This window comes from Lygodium microphyllum, chromosome 26, assembly GCF_053477565.2.
Source record: "Lygodium microphyllum isolate KBCC chromosome 26, Lygodium_microphyllum_v1.1.10, whole genome shotgun sequence".
Lineage (NCBI taxonomy): Eukaryota > Viridiplantae > Streptophyta > Polypodiopsida > Schizaeales > Lygodiaceae > Lygodium > Lygodium microphyllum.
The window spans coordinates 116,269,817-116,285,784 of record NC_141160.1 but is presented as its reverse complement, the minus strand read 5'-3'; the positions used below and the strand labels follow the sequence as shown (position 1 = coordinate 116,285,784).

At 41.3% G+C, this 15,968-nt stretch overlaps 1 protein-coding gene across 2 annotated transcripts in view; it reads left to right on the top strand.

The window, feature by feature from the left end:
• The first annotated feature begins 1,347 nt into the window (after positions 1 to 1,347).
• Positions 1,348 to 15,968, top strand: part of COP13 (Proteasome component (PCI) domain protein) — a 77,048-nt gene continuing 62,427 nt past the window's right edge. Inside the window, exon 1 of one of the 2 annotated variants that reach the window (XM_087667604.1) lies at positions 1,348 to 1,657. In XM_087667604.1, the coding sequence (XP_087523730.1) occupies positions 1,458 to 1,657 (200 nt within the window). In that variant the 5' untranslated portion in view covers positions 1,348 to 1,457. The remainder of the gene's footprint in view (positions 1,658 to 15,968) is intronic. The other variant, XM_087667605.1, reaches the window with a different exon arrangement.

The following is a 15,968-nucleotide window of genomic DNA, read 5'->3' as shown; positions in this document are numbered from 1 at the left end:
CAAAACCCCCCTTTTTAGGCAAGGTTTTCTACTTTGATTTAGAAAATGTGTAAACTTGGAAAAGTAATATGGAACAGCTTGTTCGTGTCTCAAAACTTTAGGTGCCTACAATCCATCCTCCATGGGAGCAACATGTCTGCGAGATTCCATAATTAGAACAACTAAATCATTTGCTCAATGAGGTGATGATTTTAAGAAGATGAAATTTCATCATGTTGGTTTGTGAAGAGTTATTGCAAAAGCCAACGAAGGCTGGGAACCAAAGATGGTTGGTTTTTCTATTATTTAATGCGAAAGCTTGCTCGGCTTTTAAAACATGAAAGTCTCTACCACATGTAGTGCCACACACACACACACACACACATTCCCCTATTCAAAAGGGCATGAAGATAATCTTGAGGGTTAATCATGCAATTTTGTTCGGGAAGCTATCAAGTTAGATGCAAACTTGCCTTTGGGTTGGGCTATGCAACAATGGTTGATTTGTAAATGTTTTCAAGTCGATTTCTCCATAACAAACAATAGTGCATGTAAATAAACAGATAAAAGCTACACATTGAACACTTGACAAGCCTATATATGTACATATTTTAACACCAATTTTGCTCCATCTAAAATCAAATTTGGCACATTGTGAGTTGTTTATTGAGTTGGTTCATGCATAAGAAATTTGATTCATGTTCCATTGTGACAAACCACATTTTGTTTCCCGACACACACCATCTGCTTCTACCATTGCACAACTATGTGGTTGCACCCTTGCATGAGCTCGTGATGTTGCAAACCACTTCTACTATCTAGTATGGGATTGTGCCATGGGCATAGCATTTCATCATAGAAATTCATACATGAAATTTCATCTTGTGATAGCTTTATTTGTCGCTAGGATTGATGTGAAACTTTGTTTTGTGATGACTTTTTTGCTTGGAATCAAATTTGGCACATTGTGAGTTGTTTATTGAGTTGGTTCATGCATAAGAAATTTGATTCATGTTCCATTGTGACAAACCACATTTTGTTTCCCGACACACACCATCTGCTTCTACCATTGCACAACTATGTGGTTGCACCCTTGCATGAGCTCGTGATGTTGCAAACCACTTCTACTATCTAGTATGGGATTGTGCCATGGGCATAGCATTTCATCATAGAAATTCATACATGAAATTTCATCTTGTGATAGCTTTATTTGTCGCTAGGATTGATGTGAAACTTTGTTTTGTGATGACTTTTTTTGCTTGGATTCATGACCCTTATATGGGCACGCTCTTTACCTTAGAAGACACCTTTAAATATCCACACTTGTAGTCCTTGTAGACATAATGCTCATTGAGTACATGAAAAGGGAGCCCTAGAGCTCTTTAGAAATACCTCTTGCATGGCAATATATACTTATGGGCCAATTCAGAATTTCGTAGGAAGAGACAACAAAAAAGTTTGCCGAAGCAGAAGCAGAGATGGACAACTCAGACAACCTTGCGAGCCTCGTGGCGCAGGTGCAGGGCCTGTCCGGTTCTCCAGAGGACCTCGCGCACCTCCATTCCCTCCTCAAGCAATGCGAGGAGAACACGATCGCCAAGCAGCAAGCAAGCAGGTTGCATGCCGCTCTCGGCCAGCTCGACCCTGCCAGGCATTCCCTGGGCTACCTCTTCCTCTTGTAAGATGTCTTCCTTCGGTCTCTTTCCCTCTAGTTTGAAGATTTGTCATGACGTTTCGCATCGCAGAGCTCTTTCAATACAAGAGGATGGATTAACAGTAGCAGAGAAAGGTTTAATAGTAATGGATTGCGATGATGTTCTTGTAAAGGATCAAAGAGCGGTCATAGTGCAAGAAGCTGTAATGAGCCACGTTTGATTCAAAGAAGAACCGTGTGCTTTGCAGAGCTGTGCAGTGTCTAGATTCATATGCTGCCTCACATCATATCCACTTATGTAGAGTGGAAGAAGTTGCTGAGGCAGTTTGAAAATGGCAAGTATAAACTTGTAACAGATGCAAAGAGATTGATTGCACCTTTCGATGGCATCGAGGGAAAAATTAGCGAAGCCTTACATCCAAGCTCATAGATCCAACAAGCAATGTACGCTTGGAGTTGCTTAGACAATTCTTGGGCCAATTTGGTGTGAATTGGTTTGCAGCAGCTTGAGATTGGACTTGGCTGTGTATGGAGAACAAATAGGACTTGATGAGCAACACTTTGCAACCCTGGATTATGGATGTTTGAACTTGATGCTTAGGGTGTGACGAAGGAGGGATGTGAGTATGGTTTCAAGAAACGTTGCTTGTTATTTTTCTCTTCACTAGTTTGAATGCCAAGCATAATAAATATTCTCTTGCATTTCAAAGGGGTACAAGTACTTGCTACAAACCAGATGGAAAAATGCTTGGCAAATTCGATTTCCACTTGATAAAAAAGAGTGGATACACCAAAGATATTGGATCGTTCTTTTAATTAGCTTTGGTGTTACTTTTCCACCTCTTTTTGACTTTGAACATAGTTGGCAATTTTCTTTTATGTTGTGGAACTTGTTTTTGCCAAAAATCAATATACCAGTGACATCATAAACTAAAAGTTATAGATCAGGATCCTCTTGTGGAGAAATGGTGGAGGATTTTGGGAGGAACACATAAAACACAAAGACAAAGGATTCAGAAACTGAGAGAATGAATGAAATGAATCCTCATCATTTACAATGGTGATACAATAGAGGCTCAAGCTTTTGTGTCTTGTGGACCGGCATTGAGGTTAGTAGAGATGAATTGATGCCACTGATCAAAGATCCAAGATAATTGCACTTTTTCGATGGACCATGCAATAGCATTTGTGAAGGGATTTGCAATGTGAAATTGGGCAGATAAGTATCAATGATAAAGATGAGGCCTTCTTTGGATGAAGACAATTGCAATTTGAATAGGTGGGTAGTTGTAGGAAGACTAAAAGGATGAGAAGAAGTCAAAGTTGAAGTAACCACATTGTGGGAAAGGCACTCATCTGGAGGAGAGATATTGGCAAAAGTATCCTCATCTAACGCCAAGTAGCAAGGATGGTGATTAGGACTTAAACGCTACAACAATGACTATCACGGTTCATTGAGTACGTCTTTGTTCATTTATTCAAGGTCAACGACTCCGCACTTACTTCTTTCACATAGGAGAAGCCATGGCTTGTGGATAACAGTGCTTCATTCCATTTGACATATTGTTAGGATTGGCTCTAGGACCTGTGTTCCAAGGGGGATATAGCCACCTTTGGCAACAATTCTTTCATGCAAGTTTGGTGCAGGAATCCCTTCTACGAGACCGCTAGTACTCTTTTTCCAAAGTCTATTATCTTGTTGATTTGGGATTTAATCTCTTTTTTGTTCCATGATAACCTAGTGTTGAAACACAAAACACCCGAAATTGCTGAAACATGAAATGCCTTGAGTGAAATGGTTGACTAAAACATGATTTTTGAACACACACACACACACACACACACACACACACACACACACATATATATATATATATGTGGAGGGATTTTGCACACTTTGTATTTACAGGATACCATTTTTATTGATCTTTGGACCCAAAAAAAGACATTATTTGTTGACATGAAAGGATTTGCATGGTATAAATGTATGAGTTGGAACTCATTGTCTATAAAGAAAACTTACTCACATGTATTATTCAACAGTTTCACTTTGCATTTTGCTTGAAACTTGTCAAAAGTTGAAACATTTTGGGGTGGAACACAATGTTTGGATGAAATGTTTCGTAGTTACCTTGAGATTCTCTTCATGGTTTGACACACTAGGGACTCGCATAGTCCTCACCCAAGATATAGTCGTTGTTGAAGATGTATTTACATGTGCTATGCTTTGGATAGATACTCAAGGGTGAGCTTTACAAGGTCACTGCCCTTTGCGGCATGCCCTCTACATGAGTTTAGGCTATTTTGGTAGACGTGTTATGGGCACTTGAATTTTGATTCCATTCAATAGGTGTCTCAAAAGAAGTTGATTTTGTGGGGGGAGTGGTTTGAGCTAAAAATGCATTACAAACTAATTAGCTCTTTACAACAACCCCAAAACATATAAATGATCAAAAGTATATTTCTTTATTTTTGTTTGTGTTTTTGTGTTTTGGATTTTACATTTTGTATTTAGGGTTTGCATTTGTCGTGTTTTAGTTGTGTTCATACATTTTGTGTTTTCTCTATGTTAACCCTAGTATATCTTCACATGGTATTAGAGTTGGTATTCTTATAAAGAGTATCTTGTGGCTATCGTGGAGAGCTTGGTTTTGTGCGAGATCCACGAACAACTTGTATGTGATTCATGATGGCTTGGACGATTCTATCTTTTGATCCTTTGATGCTTTCTCTAGCTATTCCTTCAAAATGGAGGCCCTAAGGAGACATTATGGTCTTGATTTGGTGAACAATGCTCCCTCTACTAACCTTTCTTGTAGGGATCACTCCACTAAGGCCCAACATTTTTTCGTCTCATATTTCTTCACAAGGCGCATATCAATCGGAGCACTCTTCTTATGAGACTAATCATCTCTCAGTTGAGGAAAGACTATCCACTTGGGACACTATTGAAAGTTCAAACTTTTCACAATCAAGTCCAGTGGCAAGCTTGTATAATCCGTTTTTGTTTGAGTTTGAATTTGTCTATATTGCTGTTTTTATTATGTAGGAACCAACTATAAGTCATCATGAAGGCCCAGATTGGTATCGGTATGGTTCTGAAGAAAATTGTGTTTAAATTCAAAGGTGTTCCACAAGGTAATCCTTCAACCTCTATTTCATTTGAGTATGAATTTAGTGCTTCCCAACCACCTTTACATTTCCCATCCTTTCCTCCCACATTTGCTTCACATTTAGATTCCTCTTCTTTCAATCTAGATCCTTACTTTAGACCTATAACATCAAAGTTTTAGGCCATCACTAGACACTCAAAAGTATACCACTTTGCACCCTAGTACATTGTTAGTGAGAATGCCACCCTTTTGAACATTGTCCCTTACACACACCTGCAAGTGTGTTACTCTTTGTCCTCTGGTCTTGTTGTGTGGGAAATCCCTCTCCCGCGTACTGTATTGCTCTCCTTGGTTGCTCAAATGCATGGATACCCATCTTGAGGTGATGAGTCACCTTCTTGAAGAAAACAAGGAGTGGAAAGGAATCACCTCCACCTTTAGACCCAATCTCGCCTTTCTTGATTGACCCTAAAGAGGGACCACATTCCAATGCTGATGGTCAACCTTCTTCTTTGAAAAAGGGGAGTGGTACATTCACATCCTCATAAAGACCCTTCTAGCACTTCCTACCTTAAAAGAATAGGTATTGTACATTTTGTTAGCAAGTTGGCCATGCAGGTGACAATTGTGGCTCAAAGGCCAAGGGTCTTAGACCCATACCTAAAATCGCCTCATCCCCAACTAAGGGTTTTCTACACACACCAAAGCTGAATCCTATCCCTATTCCTTAGCCCCTTTTGGTAGTGGTAGTTCCACTCCAAGGATGCTGAGAGGGGGTCTTCCCTAGGGAGGTAGCACAACTTCTCTACCCCTTGGTATATGTGTCCCCCCCCCAATTTGTGCCTCATACTGTAAAACTGCTCCCGATCTGCTCTTGAGCATGGTATGATTGCATAATCTACCCTAAACTTCCCTTTACATGCTTGTGTCTGGAGGTGACCAAATCTCTAACACGTCCTCTCAGATCTTCGACGAGGCATAGAGCTAAGGGATCTAGAACGTTGACAAAGAATGACTTAAGGAAGTGACTTGGTAAACAAATCAATGAGATTGTCCTCAATCTTTTAGTACTCCATATCAATGGTCCCATTCAAGATCTTCTCATCAATGAAGTGATATTGGATCTCTATGTGCTTCATCCTAGCATGGAATATGGGATTCTATGCCAAGGCTATGCAATTCTCATTGTTGCATAGAAATGTAATGGTCCTTGTTTGTGAACGACCAACTCCTCCAACTACTTTCAAAGCTAAATTGTCTCACAAGTGGTAGAACGAGCTGCCTAGTACTTAGCCTCCAGAGATGAAAGGGCAATTGTAGATTGCTTCTTGTTGCTCAAGAAATCACACTTATACTTAGAAGAAAGCAATAGTCTATTGTTGATTGCCAATAATCAACATCACTAGCCAGCCCAATTTGAATTAGTTCAACCTCGTAACACCGAGGCCAAACCACTTGCACTAGCTGAATAAAATTGTTAGAAGAGAAAAAGACACAGGGGAATAATGAAAAACATAAGATCAATGAAAGAGACAATGTGCAAGATGTAATCAGGAATAGAAATCCACTATAACAAGAGTGCATTGGTTGAGTGCTAGCTCACATACTTCATAAGCGCCCTCTCTCCACACCAAGAATCTGTAAGTATGTGAATGGATTAACGGACTATGGCTACACTCCCTCCTCTAATAGATAAAAATAAAGGAGTTCTACTACAAAATAGGCTATTCACTTACCAATTAAAGATTAAAGAGAGTGCCCATAAATTAGATCATGGGTGTCTGTGAACGTGTGATATCACTACTCCAACACCTTGTCTTAGAGCATAGGTGAACAAGCAATAAACAAGAATACCCAGAATGTGACATGGATACTTTAGCAACGTACACTTTGTTGGATTTGCCTTGGTAAGAAAGCACCTTAAAGAAGTCCAAATGCCATATCTCTCTCTGAAAGAAAAGGAGTCAAGCTAGTCACCGTGTACCTCTTGTAGTCATACAAGCTCCATGGATAGCTCATCGTGACACTGAGATTCCTCCACTAGAGTATAAACATACCCTTTGGGTCCCCTCATGCGAGACCTTATGAACACATCATGCCACTCGTCCTAGCGTGAACTTGGCGTTGGATACATTAGTCCAAGGCTTGGATTGCTAGAAGGCGTGAACTTGACAACACACATCAAATCCACCAATAACAAAAGAGCATGCATGGTGTCTCTCCACCCTCACACTTGCCCCTTTTGGCTAGGAGCATGTAAGGGTGAATATGGATAATGCAAGATCTACATGCATGGATAATGCAAGAACATTCTCCTATCACACAAAATCAACAAGCCTGAGCATATATCAATTAAGAAGCCTTAACAAGGCTTAACGCTTGATACCATGTTAGAAGAGAAAAACATGCAGTAGAATATGTAGGAATCGATTAGACATGGAGATAGAGGGAGACTGTCGTATGCGCAGTGAGAGACAGAGAGAGTGAGCAAAAGCAAGCAGTGTGGAGTGTGAGCACGTTTTTTTGATACAATGATGAGTGTACCACTTTAGGTTTTAGATAGATATATATATGAAAGTACAATGTGCAAAGGGTGTGTTCACACCCATGCACATATAAAAGGCACGATGGCCCTTTATTCCCAACAACCTCCCACCTAAAGGCAATGTACCTTAAGAGGAGAAAAGAATCGGCTAAGTCTAGATATGTACAAAGCTGAAATAAATATATCTATCCAACTCCCATCGGCAATGAGCAAACTGCTCTGTTGGAAGACCCTTGGTGAGAAGGTCTACAGGATTATCATTTGTATGCACTTTGACAAGCTCAATGCTCTTGCTGTCAAGTACATCTCTAATGAAGTGGTACTTCAACTGTATGTGCTTTGTCTTTGCATAAAAGACATGATTTCGTGCTAGGATGATAGCACTTTGACTATCACAATGGAGAATAGGTAACTCTGTGATGCCAAGCTCTCCCACCAGACGTGAAAGCCATAAAGCTTTCTTGCATGCCTCAGTGGCAGCCACATGCTCTGCCTCTGTAGTAGACAATGCAACACACTTTTGTAGCTTGGAGATCCAAGAGACTGCTCCTCCTGTGAAAGTAAACATATACCCAAAAGTGGACTTCCTACAGTCCGCATGACCAGCATAGTCTACATCTATAAAGCCAACAACAGATGCCTTCTGCTTTCCAAAGCAGATGCACAACTCCTTTGTGCCTTTGAGGTATCTCATAATACCTTTCACTGCATCCCAATGCTTCTTGCCAGGGGTTGCCATGTATCTGCTAACTACTCCCACTGCAAAGGCAATGTCAGGACGTATAGCAACTATAGCATACATCAAACTGCGAACAGTTGAAGGATATGGTATCTTGGCCATTTCAGCCTTCTCATCATCAGATGTAGGGCTGTCCTTTGCACTAAGTTTCATATATGGAGGCAATGGAACCCCAATTGTTTTCCCCTCCTCCATATTGAAACGCTGTAAAACTTTGGAGATATACTCTTGCTGAGATAGATAGAGTAAGCCTTTCGATCTATCTTTGAGTATTCGCATGCCAAGAATGTGGTTTGTATCACCAAGATCTTTCATGTCAAAGCTGCCATGAATACTTTGCTTCAATGAGTCCAAGGCATGAGTATCCTTGCCAGCAATCAGCATGTCATCAACATACAAAACCAAGATAATCAGGCTGCCATCTGTTGCCTTCTTGGTGTACAAGCAGTGATCTACTTGACTTCTATGAAAGCCTTGGGATTGCATGAATGTATCAAACTTATGATACCATTCTCTTGGTGCTCGTTTCAGCCCATACAAACTCCTTTTGAGCTTACATACCATTTTTTCCTTCCCTTGTTCAACAAACCCTTCAGGCTGCTGCATATATATGTCTTTATGCAGATCACCATGTAAAAACACAGTCTTTACATCCATCTGTATGAGCTTCATATCCTCAACTGCAACCAAGCCCAAAATGGTTCTCAATGTAGTCATCTTGACTACAGGAGAGAAAATCTCATCAAAGTCAATTCCATGCTCCTGCTTGTACCCTTTTGCAACCAATCTTGCTTCATACTTTGGTGAGGAACTAAAAGTGACCTTCATCTTGTAAGCCCATTTGCATGGAAGGGTTTTCTGCCCTTTAGGCAATTGCACCAAGTCCCAAGTGCCATTTTTTTCAAGAGATTCCATCTCTGATAGCATGGCTTTATACCATTTCTTGTTGTCCTGTCTGTCCATTGCTTCCTTGAAGCAAGACGGTTCACCACAGTCTGTCAACATGACATAATCAGCCACATTAATTGCACCAGGAACAAACCTGTCAGGTTGTCTAGTAGCCCTAGATGATCTCCTAATCCAATGGTCATTGTTTGCTGGATGTTCTTGCAAATTTCCATTTTCAGCAGGACAAATTTCCGTTTTCAGTGTGTTGTCTTGGCATTTCAGCCTGCAAATCAGCATTAACAGCTTGCTGTCCTAGCTGTTCCTGCACATGTAATGGCTCATTTTCATGGGCAATAGCTGGCTGATAATTTCTAGCATCATTTCCTGCATTTACAGGTTCATTTACAGCAGGCACATTTTGTTGTCCAAAAGGTATTTCTTCCCGGAATACAACCCTACGGACCTCCTTAGTCTTTTCGGGTTGTTTGTGCATGTGATCTTCTCGAAAGATAATGTCATTGCTGCGTACTACTTTCCTTTTCTCGGGATCCCACAATTTATACCCCCTTTCACCCTCGTCACCATATCCTAGGAAAATGCATTTACATGACTTTGGTTCAAGTTTGCTGCGTTTTTCTTTACGAATGTGCACAAAAGCCTCGTAGCCAAACACTTTCAGTTGAGCATATGAAGGTGGCTTGCTCGACCACGTTTCTTCAGGAACTCCCCCCCCCTCTCGAAAGACTTGTTTGGTGACCAATTAATCAAGTGAATGGCTGTCATAACAGTCTCTATCCAAAAACCATGGGGTAATGCAGCATGAGACAGCATCGTACGGACTTTATCTTGTATGGTCCGATTCATACGCTCTGCAACTTCATTTTGGGACGGATTATGAGGGGCAGTGAGCTCCCTCTTTATCCCTTTGCTGGCACAAAATGCGTGAAAGGCCTCGGACACATATTCCCCACCATTGTCAAAGCGAAGATACTTAAGTGTCTTATCTGTTTGATTTTCAGCCAATGCCAAGAAATTTTTAAACTTATCAAGCACTTCATCCTTGCTACGAATAGGGTAAACCCATACCTTCCGTGTAGCATCATTGACAAAGGTGGCAAAATATTTATTTTCCCCTAAAGATAATCTTGGCATTTGACATACATCCGAATGTACTAACTCTAGAGGAGAAGATTTCAAAGAAAGAGATTTTTTGTGTGACATCTGTGTATGTTTGCCATAAATGCAATGTCACAATGCTCAAAATCAGCATAATGAAGACAAGGCAAGTAACCCAAACGAGAAAGCACTTTCATTCCTGTTTGACTCATGTGTCTCAACCGGCCATGCCACAAAGAAACGCTTGGCTACTCGGTCATGGCAACAACATAGTCACGCACACTAGATACATGAAGTGGATACAAAGTATCACTCTTGCAACCTCTGGCAATAACCCTAGATCCCTTATAGATCTTTCATTTTCCATCACCAAAGGTGGTATGAAAACCATTATCATCTAGTTGCCCTGTGCTAATCAAGCTCTTCTTGAGTTGAGGTACATGCCGTACATGTTGAAGTGTAAAGACAGAGCCATGCTGAAACTGTAACTGCACATTGCCAATACCTGCAATCTCACATGGATAGTTGTCCCCAAGATAGACAACACCATATCGACCCCCTGTATAGGCGGAAAACCACTCACGATGAGGGGTGACATGAAAGGAAGCACCTGAATCAAGAATCCAGGTATGCATGTCATCATCTGTATTTGCAAGTAAAGCATGTGTACCAAAATGTGAAGAGACAAAGAGTATATCACTCCCACTGTCACTGTCATGAGTGACTACATTCACCTCTTCAATTTTTACACTACTCTTCTTAGGCTGACTATTCTTCTTCTCATCCTTGCTATCATCTGTCTTCTTGCCTTTTCCTTTCTCTTTCTTCCACTTGTAGCAGTCACGTTTAAAGTGACCCTTGTTGCCACAATGATGGCATTCAACATCTTTGCCACGTGATTTACTGCGTCCCTTGCCATCATATTTGTCTTTTTGCTGTGATTTGCCCCTAGTATGCAAAGCACTGGAAGACTTACTGGATGCATTGTTCTGCCGATTCGTCTCTTCCATAAGTAGAGCACTCTCTACATTAGCATACAAAAGGATCACATTAGAATTACTCATAGCAGTCCTGAATGTATTCCAACTCTCTGGTAGAGTGCAAAGCAAGAAAGTAGCCTTAAATTCCTCATCAATCATGAACTTCAAGGCAACTAGGTGGCTGAAAATGGAGTTAAACTCACTCAAGTGAGTAGACATAGTTGTACCTTCTTTCGTACGCAAATCCATAAGCTTTTTCAGCCAATACACTTTGCTTGCAGCACTCTTCTGTGCATATAGTTCTTCCAGTCTAGTCCATATAGCATATGTAGAATCCAAACCTTCAATGTTGAAGAGCAAGGCATCAGAAATCGATAGCTCTATGGTTAAGCGTGTAAGCTCATTCAACTCATCCCAATCGTCCTGATCCATGTCCGCAAGCCTTGCCCCTTTGGTTTTGATCAGCTTTGCTTGCTTCTTTTGTAACGGGATATCGTAGCACTGTTTTTGCTACACTGCAAAATTATGTGCGCCTTCAAGCTTCTTTATGTGCATCAAAGTACTGCTGTCATTGCTGCCAACCATGATTTTCAGCCCAAACGTGACAAAAAAAAAAACCCAGTAAATGCAGGCCCAAACTGCCACCCAAGTGACCAAGGTACAAACAAGTACCAATCAGCCATAAATGACCACATAGAAGTACAGATTTCAGATCTGTAATTATGTTTTCAGAAGCACCAAACCAAGTGCTACAGCATTATCCAAGTGATTACAGCTGTTCCAAGGGCATGCGCATCACATTACATGAGAAATCCCAAAATTTTAGCTGCAATTTCTGTTGTACATGTACCCATGGGCATAAAATTTGACACGAATGGTCAAAAGCCCCAAAATTTTGTGCTCAAAGCGTCAAACACACATCTGCATTTCCTTTGTCATACATAGGACTGTCCAATTTTGCCAAAATAAAGCAATTTCAGCAAACCCCCAAATTTTACCAAGTGTTGATGTCCAAATTGCGCGGAATTTAACTTGCATGTACATAAAATGACCAAATGCTGCACAAATTTTGCCCAAACTGCAAAAACCCCAAGTTGCACGGGGCCCTATGTGCATCAATGTCGAGAAATTGGGTAAATTTCAGCCCAATTTGCACATGTACATTAAAAGCCCCAAATGTCGGGGACAAAATGTCACAAATTTCTGAAATTTTTGAGACAGATTTGCTTGTCTTGCATCAAATTCCCCAAATTTGGAAAAAGCCCTAAATTTTGTGGGTCAAATGTTAAGAAATTTCACTTAGATGAGAAAAATTTCAAAATTTTGGCGAAATCCCTAATTCAAATGCACACAATGTCTGCAATTCCGACGCAGATGACTCAATTTTTCAAAAAACAGTGCTCAGTCTGGCAAAGCCCCAACTTTCTGGGCCAAAATTGCATAAATTTGACATTTTGTGCTTGTACACGCGAACCCCCCTGTTAGGCCAAGGAAAATTCAAGAAGAATTTTGAAATTTGTGACCCCATTGACATGTGGGGCGGGTCACGTGACCTGCTTGCGTCACGGCTCCTGCCCAACCGCCGTCCTGTGACGTCACGCGCTGACGCCTAGTCGCTGGCGTGGTGTGTTTGGTGTCCGCGTGCCCTCTCGACTGCTACTCGACCCGCTAGCGCCTGGTCGTGGCTCCCTGCAGACGTCGCGCCCACTGGTCCACGCACGTCACGGTGTCGCTTGCTGGACCACTCTAGTCAATTGTCACTTGCAATCGCTGTTAGCTGCTGCACCAGTCGACTGCCTCAGGCCTGCACTTGTCGATTGTCTCTCCAGCACACAAGCTTGCATGCGACTCTCCTGCTCGCCTTTGAGCTGTCTCTTGCTAGCTCTGGTCTTCTACCTCAGCCTGATGATCGTCTGCAGCACCATACGCTTTTATACCAATTTGTAGGAATTGATTAGGCATGGAGTAAGAGGCAGACTGTCATATGCGCAGTGAGAGATAGAGAGAGTGAGCGAAAGCAAGCAATGTGGAGTGTGAGCACGTTTTTTTGGTACAATGACGAGTGTACCACTTTAGGTTTTAGATAGATATATATATGAAAGTACAATGTGCTAAGGGTATGTTCACACTCGTGCACATATAAAAGGCACGATGGCCCTTTATTCCCAACAGAATAATGAAAGACACGATCAATGAAAGAGACGATGCACAAGATGTAACTAGAAATAGGAATCCACCATGACAAGAGTACAATGGTTGAGCACTAGCTCATACACTCCACAAGCTCTCTCTTTTTCCACACCAAGAATTTGGAAGTACATGAACGGAGTAATAGACTATGGTCACACTCCCTCCTTTAATAGATAAAAATAAAGGAGTCCTACCACAAAATAAGCTATCCAATTAGCAAATAAATAATAGAGTGCCCATAAATTAGGTCATACTTGCTTTTGAACTTGTGATATGATCACTTCTAACATAAACAAGCCTGGATTGGGGGTCCCCCTTAGGAACCGTAGTAGCTGTAAGGTAGCTTGCCAATGAACCTTCTTATGTTGACACGTAAAACTTGCAAGTAGACCAATTGAAAGCACAAATCAATCCAAGTATTCAAAAGCCAAATCAATGACCCAATCAACTGTCTATAGTAGGAGGCATCCACCAATGGGAAAGTTGTATGAAGATTAACCTTCCAATTTGGATCCATGGGATTAGAAATGGTTCGATACTTCTGTATTTCAAAGATGGTCAAGAGCTCCTACGCATACCGCTACTAGGAGAGAAAGGTCCTCTTAGTTTTCCATATCTCATGACTAGGAAGAAATGAAGAAGCCCCATGTTTGTCATCTCAAACTTCTCATGGAGATCTTCCTTAGTCTGCTTGACCATCCGGGCACGGTCACTTGTGAGAATGAGATTGTCCATATAAAGCACAAACACTGTGTGTCCTCCAGCTAATGTGTGGACACACATATTTGGATTGGAGGTAGATCTTAGATACCCCGACTTGTCTCAAAGGAATGAGTTTTTCTCATTCCAAGCACAAGGAGCTTGCTTGAGAGGCCATAAAGGGCCTTCTTTAACATGTATATCTTATCATCTTAGGCAGAAAAGCTAAGCTCGCTTTGCATAGATCCATTCATGAATGTGGACTTGATATCTAATTAGTAAACTGGCCATCTTCTATGCTTGGCAAAAGCAAGTAATGGTGGCCATACAAACTATGGGGGCACAGGTTTCGTGGAAGTGAACACTTGGTTGTTGTGCAAAGCCTTTGACAACCAATCTTGCCTTGTGCTTATCAAGTGTACTATCACTAAGATACTTGGGTCTTAAAGACTAACTTGACTCTAATCATCTTTTGATGATGGACTAAGGCACAAGGTACCATTCCACTCAATGGACTCCTACTTTGCTTCTTGGCCTTTTGCGAATGATCAGATTGTAACACCCCCTTTAATTATGCCGGCTCCCTATCTTGCATGGCATGGGTCATCAAGCCATAGTTAGTGCAGATAAGCTTGGTGAAGTTGGTTTCTTTGAGATTGACTCGGGTCATCTTGTGGTAGCTTCCACTCTTCGAGAAGCCTCTTAATCCTTACACATGGCGGAGTGTCTCAGGAGACCAACACGGAGGAGATTGATACTTCCCTTATCGCTTTGCTTCTCCCAAAGTCTTTGGAACATCCACTAGCGGGGAAGTTGATGGAAAAGCAATCTCCTCATTAGTAGATGGAGCCTCAAAAGGCATAGGATCCACAGATAATGGTTGAGGTGCCCAAACTATCATTCAGATCTCCAAGAATAGGGTGCTTCTCACCCCCCCTTCTACAATTGGACACTCATCAAACCATACATCTTGGCTCATATAGACATCCCATGAGATGGGATCATAAATCCGGTGCCCCTGTGACTAAGAGCTGTAGCCAATGGACACCTATCTTTTGGAAGCCAGCTCGAACTTATCCCTTTGCTTCTTGGGGATGTGAAGTTTGCATCACACCTAAATACCTTGAAATAAGAAATATTTGATTTTCATCCAAAATATGCATAAAAAAGAGTCATATGAGCAATGGCAAATGTGGGTAACCAATTTAGGATGTGAATTGTGGTGGCCATTGCTTCAGTCTATATACATTGAGGTGTTGTTGATACTCCATCATAGTTCGAGCCATCTCAATCACACTCTTGTTTTTCCGCTGTAATATGCCATTCTTCTAAGGAGTGTTGATATTAGCCTACTCTTGATGAATCGCTCGATTAGCACAAAAGTGAAAATGCTTCTAACTTCAGCTCCAAGAAATACGCCCATGTCATCTTGCTAAAATCATCAACAATTAGCATACAATACAAACTCCCCTTAAGGGACTCCATCCACATCAGCCCACATAAGTCCATCGAAACAAGCTCCAAGGGCTCCTTAGGCCTATGTGAAGCGTTGTTGGGAATATCATCTCTATGTTGCTTGTTACAAATGCAAGATACACATGGCGGGTGGCTCATCCCAATCTTTGGCAAGCCATACACAAGCTGACCATGAGCTATCTTCCAAAGGTACTCATAGTTGACTTGAACCCAAGCATGCCATAGCTTAGTCTGAGTTTGAGAGGAAAGAAGAAGAGAAGAAAAGGCATATGAAGTCCCCATCTTGTAGACTCCATTTTCCTTATGACTTGCATGAAGAACTTGTTGAGACACTCCATCAAGAACGCGAAAAGGGTCCTCTTGAGTCCTTTGTAGTCTTCTCCTTCTTGGTATCCTTCTTGTCCTTGTTGGGGGTAATCCTTCTTTCAACGACTTATCTTACCACAAATGTGGCAAGTAGACACACCTTGGCTTTATCTTGCTTGGATTTCTTTTCTTTGTTGTTGTTGTTTCCCTTCTGTTGGAAGATTGACTTGTCAACGCCTCTAACTTGGGAGTGTTCTAACCTTCGAGTTATTCCTCTTGGTCC